Source organism: Symphodus melops (genome assembly GCF_947650265.1).
Source record: "Symphodus melops genome assembly, chromosome: 3".
NCBI lineage: Eukaryota > Metazoa > Chordata > Actinopteri > Labriformes > Labridae > Symphodus > Symphodus melops.
In genome coordinates this window covers 21,610,186-21,626,310 of record NC_136693.1, presented here as the reverse complement: position 1 = coordinate 21,626,310, position 16,125 = coordinate 21,610,186, and the positions used below count along the sequence as shown (strand labels likewise).

The 16,125-nt window shown below is 39.2% G+C and overlaps 3 protein-coding genes across 6 annotated transcripts in view; 1 reads left to right on the top strand and 2 right to left on the bottom strand.

Moving 5' to 3' along the window:
• Positions 1-3,666, bottom strand: part of LOC306821529 (talin-2) — an 86,112-nt gene extending 82,446 nt beyond the window's left edge. For 2 of the 3 annotated variants that reach the window (XM_079340019.1, XM_079340021.1), the window contains exon 1: positions 3,558-3,666. The gene's annotated coding sequence lies outside the window, so the exon portion shown is untranslated. The other variant, XM_079340020.1, reaches the window with a different exon arrangement.
• Positions 3,667-6,140: 2,474 nt separating this feature from the next.
• ddx28 (DEAD (Asp-Glu-Ala-Asp) box polypeptide 28) lies at positions 6,141-8,605 on the bottom strand. The gene has a single exon (XM_079340232.1). The coding sequence runs from the start codon at positions 8,368-8,370 to the stop codon at positions 6,661-6,663; it is 1,710 nt and encodes a 569-aa protein (XP_079196358.1). The 5' UTR covers positions 8,371-8,605; the 3' UTR covers positions 6,141-6,660.
• A 4,944-nt stretch (positions 8,606-13,549) lies between these two features.
• The window catches only part of nfatc3a (nuclear factor of activated T cells 3a), a 50,093-nt gene continuing 47,517 nt past the window's right edge, over positions 13,550-16,125 (top strand). Inside the window, exon 1 of one of the 2 annotated variants that reach the window (XM_079340220.1) lies at positions 13,550-14,087. In XM_079340220.1, the coding sequence (XP_079196346.1) occupies positions 13,997-14,087 (91 nt within the window). In that variant the 5' untranslated portion in view covers positions 13,550-13,996. The remainder of the gene's footprint in view (positions 14,088-16,125) is intronic. The other variant, XM_079340219.1, reaches the window with a different exon arrangement.

The window sequence follows — 16,125 nt, the reverse complement described above, 5'->3', positions numbered from 1 at the left end:
TTGCCAAGAAGGCGTCTTCTGCTGCATGGAACCAACAATGACCAGCATTTAGAAGGGATGGACACATCTCAATGTAGTCGACTACAATCGTTTCCAATCTGTATGTCAATGTTCAAAAATGATCAATCTTTTCATTTTAATATACATTCCTTCTCAACATTTTGAAACGAGATTATCCTCTAATACAGTCTTCACTACAATTCAGTCTTCTTCTTTCCTCTAATAAAGTATTGTGGCCATGGACAAAGGAAGGAAAGTGTTTTCGATGAACACTGTTCAAAACTAAGTAAGGATTGTCTGTCCAAAAGACGCAGACACAGGGGCCCTCTTTCTTACAGGAGGAATCTTGTGATTTGACTCTTATGTTTAAGGCTACACATGCCTTGGCTTGGTCACAACAAAGTGTGAAATTCTGTGATATTGTTAACTTGAACTACGCCAGACATTCCTCCTCCTTCATTCAGACACCCCCCCCCCTTCACAATGCAGCCCTCCAGACAGTATGCACATCTACACAACACACTTTTCTATGCATTTTGCAGAAAATTTGTAAAAATCATACTTCAGTTATTTAAAAATACTGCAATTGACTCAACTACTAAAGCTTAAACGTCAAACTTGTATGGGTGTCAGCTCAAGTTCATGTGGAGCCAAAGAAGTGTTACCCTCTTAAACGTTTTCCAACCCAATGGCCCGAAAACTTGCGTGACAGGTTGAATTGCTCAATTTCATAACTCAAGCCACCAAATAAACAAAACATGTTGCAATCATGTTTACCCATGTTACCAAATGATTCACATTTATCAACCCCATTCAAGAATTTACTCTCAGGCTCTGAGATGATAAAAAAAAAAAAAAAAAAAAAAAAGGACTGGATGAGTTCCAGGTGACGGGCTGGGATCCAGGATATAAGCAGAGGTGACTTGGTTAATTCATCCGGTTGCTGTAGAGTCAGAGCAGATTAAGTGTATGTCACAAATACATTTGTCTAAAGCTTAGCATTCCCTCTTCCTGACTCCAGCTCTTCCCCTACAGGAAACAGGAAACAATTTTAAGAATTTAAGAGTCGTCGACTGTACCCTACAACTCTAACCACTCCTGACCTGGCTGAGAAATAAACCGTTGTCTCTGTGTTTCACTGTTGTGCCTCTTGTGATCAAGGTGTCCTTATGGGTCTCTCATTACTTCCCTTCGGTGGTCTGTGCTGGCTTGTTTTCAGGGACTGATCAATAAATTAACAATATATGTGCTGTTGATGAGAAACTCTTCCAATCCCATATAAGATTGACCAAGAAGTGTTTTACCAAACAGGAGCACACGACAATGAAAGTTTGTCTCAAGGCAACAGTCAGTAAATTGTTTGCTAGTATCCGAGTGTTAGCTATTTCACAAGAAACTAAGGTATTGACTAAACAGCCATTTGTTGATTTGAATGCCCACTAATAATGTTAAACACTTCATATAGTTTCAGTTTGTACAAACTCTGACATCATTTCCAAACAAAACTCTTTTCCTGCTGCTGATTTCAGCACTCAATAACTGAACAGCTACACAAATCAACAGTGTATTTGTTGATCACTCCACTTTAAGTAGATTTGTTTCAAATTACGCATAATGGACGTATAAACACAATCTTTGAAAGGTCAGCGCCGCTGCTAATATAATGAAAAAGCGCTTGATTGCTGCTTTAATGTCAGGAGAGTCAGAGGGAGTTTGGTCAGTTTAATAAATGATCGGTGCGGTGGCTGGTGGCAGAGCTGCATATTTATTTAGCAGCAGATGATAGTGCTGCTTAAATGAGGCTCTGAAAAAAAATGACATTTTCAAAGAGATGAAACAGAAGCAAGACTGATCTATGCAGAGTAGGGGCTCGGCTCATTAGACAGGGGCTGCCATTTTGAAAGGACAGATTTTAACGTAGGGCAACCTGAGGATATGGCTTGACATTCTCGTGCTGTCGGTTTCCGCCGCACCTTTATTAACTACAGATTTATCGGAAAATATATTTCAAGACCGCAGAGAACTCAAACAAGAAATGCATTCCTGAATGCCAAAACGACCTCATCAAAACACAGACATGCAGAAGTTAAGACATACCTAGAGGATGTGTAACAAACCAGGCAGAGGGAAGCATTCGTTCCAGACGCATTACACACACATTGGAGCCTGCAGCCTATAAGGTCATGTGTCTTTTTCTGACAAGCCAGGGGGGACTGGGGAAGGGGAGAGTGTGTGTGTGTGTGTGTGTGTGTGTGTGTGTCACAGAGAGAGAGAGAGAGAGAATAAGGGAGGAAGGGGGGGCTTCAGGCTACAGTCTACTTTTCCCGTTAAGACTGTCAGAGAAACTCGCTTGCACATCAATTGTTGCAGGCATCTGAACTGTCACATCTAGCTCGCAATGGATTGATCCACTGACTGCAATGCAAGCATGGAGTGTATTGATCCTTGTGCACAAACTTGGCACAAAAACAAATTCTCATTCATATGGATTCCTTAGGGATGCATTTGAAGGAAAAAAAACATGAGGTCCCTTGCAGTAATGATAACAGATATGAGAAGCACGTGATTGGTCCTTTAAATGTGAAAATGGCAGAGTATCAGAGGCTGTCTGCGAAGGGGTGTGGCAACAGAGCCGATACATGCAGCCATCCTCACCATTCAAAAACTATAACCTGCTGCAGAGAACATCATCCTTCATGTCGCACCCTCACTTTATCCTCAATGCTGCTCACCTTGGGCATGTAAGGCACACGCGGTTTGCCAGGGAACTGCAAGCAAAGAACCTTAAGGGAAACAACACTGATGGTTTCGTGCTATGTGATTGTTTACCAGCCGGCATGTAGGAGCTGTAATGTGGGGCTGCTTGCATTTCATAAGCCGGTGTTTTAAGCATAGCAGCAGCCACATGCTTGGCACAGGTGGCCGCCCTTTAATGTGTGCGTTTCGTGCTTACCATCCTTGTTAACAGAAAACCCCCCCAAAAAAGTTGTAAACAATTTATTGTGGCGTTAAGTGGCAGCTTGACTAAGATAGTAACGTAACATGGCGGAGGCTGCTTTCTCCCCGACCATTGCAATGTAACCTACATGAACTCTCCATGCCTCCTTGACTCTTCACCTACCAACCGAGCACCAAACCTCAGTCCACATGCTGATCCTGCGGCTACAGAAACAGCAGCTTTGCCAACATAGAAAATCCTTACCAGTCAACCCGCGGCTGAAGCCCGCTGATCCCTACAGTCGGCCGAAAACCCGCACACCGATGCAACTGGAGAAGTCGACAGTTAAAGGCTCCTCAAGTTGCGTTGATTTCCAATAAGCAACGCTGCCAAACGCAATTTACAGCATGGGTACATTCAAAGGAGAGAGGCGGACTGAGAGGCAATGCAGTCAAAGTGAAAGGCTCCCATCCAGCAGCAGCACAATCACGCTGCGTGCGTGCGTGCGTGCGTGTGTTTGCGGGTTTATGGTCGCAGAGAAGGTCAGACAGATCCCCGAGACTGTTAAAGGGGGGAGATGGGCATCAGAATAAGCCGATTACGGTGGTTGTAAACGTACCTTCAGATCCTCTACTGGAGCATTTCAAGCGAGATGCACACTAACATACAGCTTCTTAGCGGCACAATATCCTCCGCGCTGAGGGAAATTTCCAAGTGGCTGGACTAGCGGCACAGTGTGTTTGTGTGTGTGTGTGTGTGTATGTGTGTGTGTAAACGTGTGTGTAAAAGGGGAGTGGGAGATAATCCCACGGTGGAGCGACGAGGAAATACGTCATTGTAAATGGACAGAATGCCTTGTAGTCCATCTGTCCACGAGGACTACAAATTGGGGATCGCGTGAATGCAATGAATTTATTTTGAGTTTTTAATGGATGTAATTCTGTTATTGAAAAAAAAAAGTATGAAATGACTGTGTAATGTGAATTTTCGGCTATATTCCCTTTAAACAGGCTGTTTGAATGTTTTAAGACTAAAAGCAGAGCAAAGAAAAGGGGAAATTCCCTAAAGAGAGACACCACCGCCTGCTCAAATATTTGAGAGGAAGCTGAGAAAAGCTCTCTGTTTGTTTTACTACAGGCTGGGTCGTGAAGCAGAGCATCTCAAGAGGTTTGCTACTCCAGCAGTTGAGTATTAAACTTTTCTTAACATTGAAGGACCTTTTTGAAAAAAGAAAAAAAAAAGACTCCTTCCTGGCATGTTTTAGGGTTTGTTGAAACAACCTTTTCTTCTAAAAATCTTAGTCCCCCCTCATATTTACATGCAGGAATGTTTCGAAAGATAAATTGATTGTTCATTTATTGAACAACAGTTGTTTCTGTACCACAGCTACCTTTTCACTTCCCCACTAATAACCTTGCACAAACTAAATATAACTATGAATATGTTGTCTATTTTATAAAATGTGAAGGATTTTGTAAACGCTGCTGTACATGATTGTTGTGTTCTTTTAAACAATGAAAACAAAGAGTCTATCTATCTCCATGTAAGACCCCTGCACGCACATGTTAGTTGGAACAGGTAAAAAAAAAAAAAAAAAATTTGAAGCAGGACTTTTAAAAACTGTCAAAATTCAGCTACAAAGGCAGAAATAACCAGAATACAAAATAGACTTAGTCAAAATGAGTTGTCCCCTTGACAAAACAGAAACATATCACTATGATTTTGGTTATTTCCTCTCCAGATTTGCAAACATTAACAACTAATGTTACAGACTGTGACTTACACTTAGCAAACCGATCATGTGTGATGTCAGAGAATGACATATAAGCTTAGATCTATAGCCTAAAACTATTATAGACGTAAAATACTTATATAGGGCTCAACAACTTACTGGAAGGGAGAAATCTGTTTTTATATATTTTTAGAAGACTCAGGGAAGAAATATAAATGAAGGGATTGGAGGGATTTGCTTTACATGCTATAAATGGGCACTGGCTCCTTGTTGTCAGGGTACAGATGGGTGAAATGTGAACCCTAAGAGGGGGGTGAAGCTCAAGAGTGTTGACCCGAGCCCCAGTAGGACAATCCCAACTACATTCCAGACATTCTGATGGAAGCCCCGAGTTACTGTCAGAGTTGTTAACACATCTGCCTGTCTGCATAACACTCAGGTCTTTCTGCTCCTCTAATCTCCATACTAACACAAACACTCAGCATAAATCACTGAGTGTGTAGCATGGCAAACCAAGCCTCTTCAAAATAAGAGCATGTCCTGAAGAATTGTTTACTAAAATGTTTGTTGTCATCTGTCTTAAATACCTGAAAAAGCAGCGTGATGTTTAAACAATTAAACCAGCTTCCATTACAACAGGAATAGAGCCGACTTTGAAAACATGATCCGAACATTTAGGTCACTCTGGCAGATTTCCATCTTGACACTTTTGTGGTTTCTTTCAACAGCGTCCTGCTAGATTGGGGTGGGGGTGAGGGGGTCACAGATTTGTTATGCTTTGCCCTGTATTAATCTTCACTAGTGATTAATTATAAGTGCTCTCTAAGTTTTTAGACTGCAATAAAGGTACACTGATCACACTTTGTCTTTTAGAAACCAGCTGGCTTGTAAATGTTGCACTAAAGTTTATAAAACAGAGAACAAAGCACACGTTTTGATGAGTGAAACAAGGGACTTTACAGGTGATATGACAAAACAAAAAATAAATCAATGCCTCCCCCTTGTGGCTAAACACATGCACTGCCTGTGTAAGGAATCACTTCAGACTTGAGATTAGTTTAAGAAGCAGTTAAGTAATTGTAAAACACATTTTTCTGTCTACATTAAGGTCCATGATACTCAGTTTCACTGTCATTGGTCAGTGATTGAAGGGGCCAACTGTCTGGATTTTAAAGACATGTCCGGGATGGTTTTTGGTTCGGTGGGGTAAAAATACACGTTTTATTTTATACTATTACAAATCCACAGCTGAATTGCTTTCTGTTACCTACTGTAATTAAAATTACCTTTCACCCACCAAAGACCATTTTTATTTGAACTATAGTGCTTAAAATATATTTACATCAGGAGAGAAGCTAACGTAGTACACATCCAATTTTTAGTTATTCTAAAACATTTTTACTTACATTATTTTAGGTGAATTAGTGAAACACTTTACTACTAAATAATGTTTAGTTGAATGAGACAAAGTGCGAATGATACGTGTATTTTATTATGAAAATGAAGCATATTGAAACAAATGTATGGCAGCAGTTAATTGAAAATACTGGAATCTGCTGAGCATACGTTATTGCATATCAGAAACATTATTATTACCAGGAGGCACAGACAATCAACATTTATAAACAAAACAAAATGAAGTCAAAAAGCACATGAACACATTCTCCATATTTCCACAAGAAGAAAAGCTTCAGCTTTAAATTATACTTAATAAAATTAGTAACAAGTTTGACCACAAAGTTTGACCATAGTGAAACGTGTCACTTGTTTTTCTGTTAACTGATTACGTGATGAAATGTTTGATTTTGTTTGTGTTTATTTTCTTTAAATTTAAGATTAAGAACAGCTGCAGAATTCATAATTCCTGCACAAAAACAAAATATTTCTAAATCTGAGTGCACAGAAAAACATTGCTTATGATTGGATCAAACATTTCTGACTACTATGCAATGAGAGTTTGACTTGCCAACACTTCTGAAACAGTAAGTAATCACACAGAAGTATTCTCCTCGTCTCCCACTATCTTTGGCTTCGGCTCATGTATATCAGATTCCATCCCTGGCAAAATAGTTCTCCTGCGTGCAGCCGTCTCGATCTTTTGAACCAACTCGACATCCCACGGATGAGAAACAAAGCTCAGCACCTCCCCGTCCTCCACCCCTCCTGCTCTTCCTACCCGCCCTGCTCTGTGGATATAGTCCGTGTGGGATTCTGGGAAATCATAGTTGACAACCAGATGCACTTTAGATGTGTCCAGGCCTCGCGAAGCAATATCCGTGCATATTAACACTTCAACCAAGCCCTTCTGAAAGGAGCGGAAGATTCCTGCACGTACCGCAGCTGGCATTTCCCCTTGCAGACGTGCATGCTGTACTCCCATCTCCTCCAGTGAGTATCCCAGCCAGTTGACAGTGGTGGACTTGTTGCAAAACACCACAACAGAACCCTCCAGTCCTCCGTTTTTCTGTTGGAGCAGCTTCAGGGCCTGGTGGAGCTCCAGGATCTTGTCGGCTCCCTTCACCTTCAGGAAAGTCTGCTTCACGTGAGGCATGAGGAAGTGAAGCATCTTGCTCTTGATAACCACAATGCTGCCCAGGTCTGTCACTTTACTTAGCACATCTCCAACACCACCAGGAAAGGTGGCGCCTACCATTAGCAGCTGCGCTTTGTGGCCAGCGCCTCGTGTTTCCTTGGGATCGCTTGCAATGTTAGCGTGGAGGAGGATGTCCTGCAGCATATCACAAAAGCTCGGGTCAAACATGGTGTCCGCCTCATCTACCACGAAGAAGCTCAGCTCACTCAGTTCCAGACAGCCTCTTCGCAGGGCCTTGACCAAGGCACCTGGGGTAGCCACGACAATTTCTGGCTGATCCCTCTTGAACACCATCTTGATGTGTCCAACACCTCGCCCACCACCCACAGTCCTTGTCAGAAAGCCAAATGGAGCACACAGAGTCGTGGACACAGCTGCTACTTGCTCAGCTAGCTCTCTGGAAGGTACGAGCACCACAGTGCGAATCTTGTGTGTGTTCTCGGCATCCATTTCTGATTTCTTCTCAGCCTGCAGTCTTTGAACAATAGGCAAGAGGTAACTCAATGTTTTACCACTGCCTGTTTCAGCAGCACATAGAATATTGTGACCTTTCAAGACCTTTGGGATGGTCTGCAGCTGGACAGTAGTTGGCTGGGTAATGTTTATTTTCTCCAAAGTTTCCACCAGCTCCTTGCAGATGTGGAATTTATCAAAAGTCTCAGCTGCCTTCTGTTCAATGTCCTCCTGCTTTTCTCCGACACAGGGTGCAGCTGTCTTGGTGTTGTTGATGATGAAATAGTCCCCGAAGGATTTGGCGTGTTTCCATCCTTTTGAGCAGAGAACAGGCTGCTCAAATTTTCCAAGTATGTATCCTGCAGATTGGTTCTGAACGGGATTTTTGCTCTGGATCAGGAGCTTGCCGGCTCTGATGGTGTTGATCTGGTTTTTGCCCCGCGTTTGTTTGACGTTTTCAACCTGCTTCTGCAAGTAGCGAGGGACACGAATGACTGGAATCTCTTCTTGTTTGGCCACCGTATGACCGGAACGAGCATGATCATGAAAACAATGAACACGACGGAAGGCTGATAACTTCATAAATTCAGGACTGAAAAACCAGCTTGAGCGCGACACTCTCAGCCCCAAGCAGACGACCTTTAGGGACTGCATGTTTGTTTTGAGCTAGCGTATAGCCACCCCAAGTCTGCTAGAAGGTAAAACAAACCGTGAACACACGACTAAACCATGAGAATGAGATAATGCAAGACCCCTGGAAAGGTAAGTGACTTTAAATGTTAAAAAACAATACAAAGTTAATCTGTTCGCATCCTGCCTCCCATGACAGCTGTATCGCCATGCTTCTTTGTCGAATGTTGATGACGTCAATTGGGAACGGACTGTTGACGTAATCGTTACGTCGAGATGAAAACATTGATAAGCACAAACAATATATATATATATATATATATATATATATATATATATATATATAGATATGTATAAATGTGTATACATATAGTTTTTGCTTTTGTTTGTGCCATGCGTGTATGTATGTATGTACAGTATGTATGTATTTATGTGTGTGTGTATGCTGAAATAATTCACAATAGCTATACATAGGCTATACATTGAATAAAAAAACTATATACACTGCTAAAGAAAAACATGGTTTACTTACAAAACCCCCTTGTTGACAAAAGGATATAACAAATGTAATGTAATTTTCTTTTTAAAAAAAACAAAAAAAACTGTGCTGCTTGTTGTGTTTGTGTCAGAAACATTCACATTCAAAAGTGTTTTAAAAGGGCGATATAAATATGTTACTTACTTACATTGATGTAGGCCTATATTACATTATAAATCATTTAAGTAGAGGAAAATACATTTTATCCTTGGATAAATCACCTCTTTAACCCTGATTATCACTTCATCTCGAGGTCTTGAATTGCATGCCTGCTCTGAAACTAATCAATCAGCTGATCACTAGCCTGGTGAATCAGCACTGCCTGTGCTACAGTATGCCAGAGGTTGTAATGGTTTAGAGAGGGGTGAGAAATAGCTCAGTCATCGACACAACTGTGACTGTCAATATCTGTTCACATGACTCAGAGATCCAGTCAATCCTTTTCAGCAAAACCAAGCCTGAAGGCATGAAGTTGTTTTTAATCTGAAAATGGCCAAATGCCAACACAGTTAATATAGTAATTATTTATCTTTTTAGGTAAGTCCACAGAGTAGTCTTTATTAGCATTTATTTATTAGTTTCTACTTCTACTGCAAAAGAAAGGCAGCATAATTTTTTATGCTACTTAAGAGGGATAATCCAGTGTTTCTTTGTTACTGGCAGTGAAAGCTAATAAAAAGGAAACTAATCTAATGCATCCAGGGGGGTCCAACAGGGGACATTCTCTTCTGTTTGGCACAGTCACCTCCAAAAGCCTACAGGGAAGTTTGTTTTGCTTTTCGGTCAGGTATTTTACAATCCCATCATTACAAATTACATTACATTTAGGCCTGTAGCAAGCATAGAAACCGAATCAGATGTCTACAGCAGTGCTGGTATTGATCTAGCCTTTCACTCTGGTGCGTACACTGGCTCATTGATTGATTTACTGTGGCTTTAACACATTACACACACGTTCGGTAATAGACTCTGTCTGTCACATGCTAGGCAAACTAAGGCTGTGGCAGCTGGAGTCCCTGTGTTACTCTTTCCTCCTGACATAAACTGAGGTGGGCATGCAATGGTTCCTTCTATGTGAATTTTTATATCACATAAACAATGTAATAAAAATGCATTTTAATAGTGACACCCCCACTGGTCAAGTATTTTTTTTAAATGTGACCCTGGGCTTGTGATTGTCTAAACTGAAGCATTTGTCCAATTTACGCATTAGACTAAGTCCAAATGTAGTTACACATTCTGAATGATAGAGGGCAGCATAAATCAACAAGGGACATTTTAACTGAACTCTAAATCAGAGTTGTTAAAGCCTTTGTGCATGCTTTCCCAAGTCTGGTATTTCATGCTCTTTTTATGAAAAAGAAAACATAGACTATTATTCTGCTTGGATACTGGATTGGATATTGGATGCAATATTATTAAGACAGCCTCACTGATGGCTCTTAGTCTTTAACAGATATATCAAAACACTTAAAAATGTTTAGGCATGTTTGTTTGATGTTGGTGAAAGAATAAAAACTGTGCAACTTACTCCAGAGCAGTTGCACAAGTGCACCATTAACTCTTTATCAGCTGACATTCTGATAGAGATGTGTGCAATTCTGATCTTTATTGACATTTAGTGAACGTTGCATGTGTTGCCAAAGTGCTGTGTTGTACATCTGCAGTGTGTGCAAACCCTGATCCTTGAAAGAGTGACACCTCTCTCAAATGGGACCAGTGTGGGGGCAGGTGCAAGTTTTTTTTTGTTCATAACTTTCTTGACAAGAACATAATATCACAAACCACATCTGCAGCCTCCCACACGATTTGTCCTCTTTATCTTCTCCCTTCAAAGGTCATCTGCGGAGATAAGTCCTACAGGTAACCTGAATTAGACTTGGGTGGGTCTTCACAGGAGAAAGTTCATTTAAGTCATGTGACTGCCACATAGCAAGATGATGAACCCTTTAAATAAATAAAATGTGCTAAGAATAGATTTACATCAAATGTAAATGAACACTCATTTACTTACAAATCATTTGTTTCATTTACAACTAAAATCTCATGTTCTCCTTCTCACCTACCTTTGAAAACACTTTTGAAAAGTGAAAAAATCCTTCATGGGTATTATGATTGTCTAAGATATAATCTATATGCACTGAATTAACCTTTTTGAGTCAATAGTTTTTACTTGTCTTCCTTTCTGTCACTCAGGGATGTTTTAAGGATATTCTAATTTTAATTCTGTTGTTTGCTTCTCCTTTATATTTTTTTTACTTACCTTACTCAAATAAAGCTTAAAATTGAAATAGTTAATATAGAACATTTTAGGACAAATCAAAATAGCTCAAACAGCTCTTAAATACTACAGACTGGAGTTGGCTTTGTAGTATGGAATTACTTATTATAAAAATCCCATGTGACTGCACTGAGTTGCAAAGTTGCACAAATTAGTCCTTCAGATTAACACATTTTTCTCTGAGGTTTCAAAACCAGTAAAACTTCCAGTTTGAAGACCTATTTTTAGTTTAGCAAACCATTTAGATCTTACTGCAGACATTAAACAAATAGTTTTGAGTGAATGAGAATAATGTCCAAATACTGAATTTCATTTTTATTTGCTTACTTCATGACTTAAATGGCTAAATAAACATGTGTTTTTGTTATATATTTAGGACTCTGGGAAATTTCGATAGTTATGACAACAATTCTGAGAGGAGCAACATGTCTGCTTAGCATGAAATTCTTCAACATGGCATAAAAGTGAAAAAGAGTTAAAGCCTTTGCTTTTGCTTGGAAATAAAGACCACAGGAAATGTGATATTGATGCTTTTAGATGCATTTGTGAGCTGAGCCGCTGTCTGTACGCCCACATGCTTCTAGCAAAAGTATATGTATCGTGGCTGTGTCAGAAAAACGAGAGGCTGCTGTCTGCTCTGCATGCACTTTATGTTGGGGATGGACTGACTGACATTAAAATGTGCTTGTGCATAAACTATTTTTTGCTTAAAATTAATGGTCTTATTACTTATGAATGGTATATTACTGTACATGATTTGCATTAATATAGAAAAAGATTAGAAAGATAGGCAACTTAATGCAAGTTGGTCTTTAAAGTCCAAAATAATGTTGTCCTCAATATTCAGTATGACTGGTAGAGTAGCATGATTTAAAAGCTAGAGGTTAAATATTACTTGTTTTAATCAAACCCACAATGCTTCTCCAATTTTAAGAAAAATACTTACCCTGTGAGGTCCCAAAAAGTGATATAAAAAAAAGTCTTGTGCATATGTGTAAATATGAGGGTTTAAAAAAAAAAAAATGTTTGGACTTCAGGGGCTTCATAGCTGAGAGATAATCAAAAAAAGCAACACATTAAAGCTTAGACCTCTGATTTGCTTGCCCAATAAAGATTAACCTAGGAGATTGATGGGTTGCACAGTGGCACAGGGGTTAAAGGGTTGGGAACAGCCTACACAAAGACAGATTTACCATTGCTTTAGTCCAGTAAGAAAGTTAGTACCAAGTCTCAGTTAATATTGACTTAGAATTGAATTGTGATAAATACTAAAATATCATGGCAGAAAGGAGTCCTCACAGCAAGAATATCAAGAATGAGTAGAGACTGCACATGAAGAAAAACGACTCACAACCTTTCAGTGTCAGATTGTGTTAAACAGTGTCTATTCAATATACAGGTCTAAGGAGTACACATATGTGTATGGCCATACATTTAACACATTTACAAATGCTTGGGTCCAAATTGTTCATCTTCTAAATGGTAATGAAACAGATGGTTAACATTTAGTGTAAAGTTCGGTTCACACACTTCACACATTCAAAATGTTTGAGAGCAATACATTTAAATAACATTTAACATGAGAACACCCTCTCTCAACACCATACTTGCATGTTCAGCATAAAACCACTGTTTTCATTCAGTTTTATATGACACTTTTCCACCATGTAAATAATTAAATCATCCATATTGACAATGTCTTGATGTCCCTAATATAGCTCCAACTACAGGCCTGAATTAACTGATTAGAAATGAATGGGCCTCTGTGCTGAAAGGCTCAAGGGATATAAAGGTAAAAAGTGCATCATGTCATTATACCTACCAATCCAGGCTTGGATTGGAACCACACAAAGAGGCAGAGTTAAGAGCTAGGTGCAATCGGATGTAATCTAATGGTGGGTGGTAAAACACAAATCTAACTCCATAGGTGGTTGGGATGGAATGGAGTGCCAATTAAACAGAGAAACGAGCATGTTAGACAAAGCTACTGCAAGTTCAAAGGGTTTGAGACAATCATTTTTTTAATTGTTAAAAAAAAAAAAGTTTTAATCGGAGGTGAAGAACATGATCAGAAATGTGAAATTTATTGTGTTTATTATGTTTTATTTTACCTACTGATACCTAATGGCATAGGTTAAAAACAAAACAAATAAAAGCTTTATAAACGTATTTTAATTGAATCCAATATATCGTTAACTGTTTAAATTGTTAACTCCATAGACATGGAGCTGTGTGTTTGTATTGTGTGTATGCGTGCTCGTGTTCGTGCATTTGTGTGCGCTTGCCCTGTGTTGTGTCTGTTTACGTCACCGCTGTAACTGCCTTGTCACGCGGGGTTAGTAAAAGTTGGGATAGGAGCTCCGGCAGAGAGAGAGAGAGAGAGAGAGAGAGAGAGACTGACTGGAGAGATAGAGATAGAGAGAGAAAGAAAGAGACAGAGAGAGAGAGAGAGAGAGAGAGAGAGAGAGGGAGACTGGGAACAGGACATTTTGGCGAACATTAAACACTGGAAAAGAAAGCGCTTCTTTGTCGTTGACTCGGCCGGGAGACGAGAAAGGAAGAGTGAGAGCAGAGCTCGAGGGAAGCCGGCGACTTTCTCTGAAGTTGTCGCCAGTGGAGGACTCGTTTATTTTGGATGTTTTTCTTTTTCTTTTTTTTTAAACGAGAGGAAAACTACAGCTCGCGTGCTCATACTTTAAACTGAACTAAAGTTGAACTTCGGCGTTGTGTCAGTCGGTAAATGTGACATTTTTTTTGTTTGGAGAGCATAAAGTGCTCCAGCGGTCGACGGTAGGTCGAGTGGCGGGGTGAAGCCCGAGCTGTCAAACCCGATGACTACTGCAAACTGCCCCGGGAATGAGGAGCTGGATTTCAGACTGATATTTGGAGAGGACGGGCAGCAGCAGCCCTTAGGCCCCGCAGGTTAGTTTATCTCCCTTTGCTTATTGCTGTGTTTCGCACAAACATATCCTGACCATGCATGTTACAATATGCAATATATTTAACACAACTTCTTCAGTTTAGTGAGCTACAGGGCTTAAGTTTTGCATGACAGCTTTCAATACTGTCTGTGCTCAATGAAAGTGGAACCGGCTCCGACAAGAATTTTTATTTATACTTAAGAAGTAGAGATATTTAAAATACTTCCAATCGTGGTTTCCCTCAGAGTTTCCACACACCAGCTGTCATTAGCTCGACATGCTAGCAGGGTAGCACTGGTGCTGTTATGGCCATATGCTAGTTTAGTTGTGTTTGCATGCAGTTTAAACTACAAAAACGGTTGCAGTTGCAGTTTTCTTGGCAGCTGTGTAGTGAAAGCTTTGAACTCTGGTGGGGTGACAGTAGTTAGTTTGGATGTTAAGTTTTAATGTGAAATATATCTGAGAGAGAGAGAGACCAGTGTTAATGCCAAAGACATGCTAATGTTGTCAATAGCATTGTTGTAATAAAAATGCTCTTTAATGTAATAACTAGTTAATTGTTGTCAACAGTTAAAAAATATATTGATTTAATTCATAAAATAACTTGGTCGTATGTTTGTGAACAGTCATGCTTTGACTATTTAAAATGATGTGTATATAGCTTTATCAAAGTCAGCATGGCTTTAAAGTATTTACCCCCATCTGACCCTTACATTTAAAAATAAGTTGAATATATTTTTTAAATGAGAGTACATATAATATTGGATGTGTAAAAAAAAAAACATTAATATGGGTGTCACCATAATGCTTTTTTTTTCAAAGCTCTAAACAGCTGTCAGATTAATTTTCATTCAACAATGGGCCAACGTTTGTAAAAAAAAAAAGTTCATACATGTGGCTATCAGTAAATCATGGTGGGTTAAAGTTTGTCTCCAGTTTAAGCAGGTAGGAGGGAAGACACGTCTAAACAAAGTGCAGCACTTGGTTTGAGATTGAAATGTTATTTTAGCTGCTTCATTAAATAATTGCTTCGAGATATTGCACCTTTTAGGTGGACATGAAGAAATCAGGTATATTTATGATCATCAGGCTCTTATTGTGCTGCTTTCAGTAATGGGAAACGATCTTTACAGTAGTCTTTGTCTTGGCGTGTCAATGATGTGAGATGTATAGGATGCTTAATGGGCTCCAATCTAGACAAACACGTTTACTGCAACCCCCCCACATCTGGCTTAATTTAACACAGGGCAGAACAAAACGGACACGGACACAACTCAGAGGACAGCATACATCTTTTAGACATCTTGTACATCAATAAGGAAGAAAGGAAATGAAATAGACAGGCATTGCATGGGTTAAAAAAAAAACAAGTAAACAGATTAAAAATAATTTTAATACCATGGAAACCAATCCATCAGTTGAAAAAAGTTGGAATGGGGATACATGATGACGTATACTTTGACTATATTGTCGATTAATTTTAGAAAATACTTTAAAATGGAAACTAGACTGTAAAACTTGAAGAATGTACAGATGACGAAAATCTGAAGACATTTCAAAGTTTCCATGTTATATTGAACATAAAAGATGTAATTTTTAGATTTTAAATGTTTTTGCATTACGGGTGTTTTACAGATTATTGACAGAGCAGGTACAAATGAAATATTACCATAATGACACGTGTTGGGCGTACTAATGACATTGTCTCATGAGAAAGAATATTTTTATTGGTCTCTTGTATTATTGGTCAGTTAAATGTTTATTTTTTTCAGATGTTTGAAAGTATGTTACTGATGTCAGGACTGAAAACAAGAATAATCCTTATTATTTATTTTATGCTTTCTGATCAGTCTGTGTTTTCACGCTGAAGTGTCTGTAATTCGTCTGAAATATGGAGTGACTCCTGTTAATGATAGAGTCTGACTCTCTTTTATACTTAATTAGTTTAACAAATAAATGTGTAATCTGTAAGTGATATCATTTGTAGTTATTACAGACAAAAACCTATATTTAAAACCACAAATGTAAATAAGCTGATT

Excerpts from the sequence above, each read along its gene's own strand:
- ddx28 (XM_079340232.1), bottom strand. The coding sequence starts at position 8,370 with ATGCAGTCCCTAAAGGTCGTCTGCTTGGGGCTGAGAGTGTCGCGCTCA.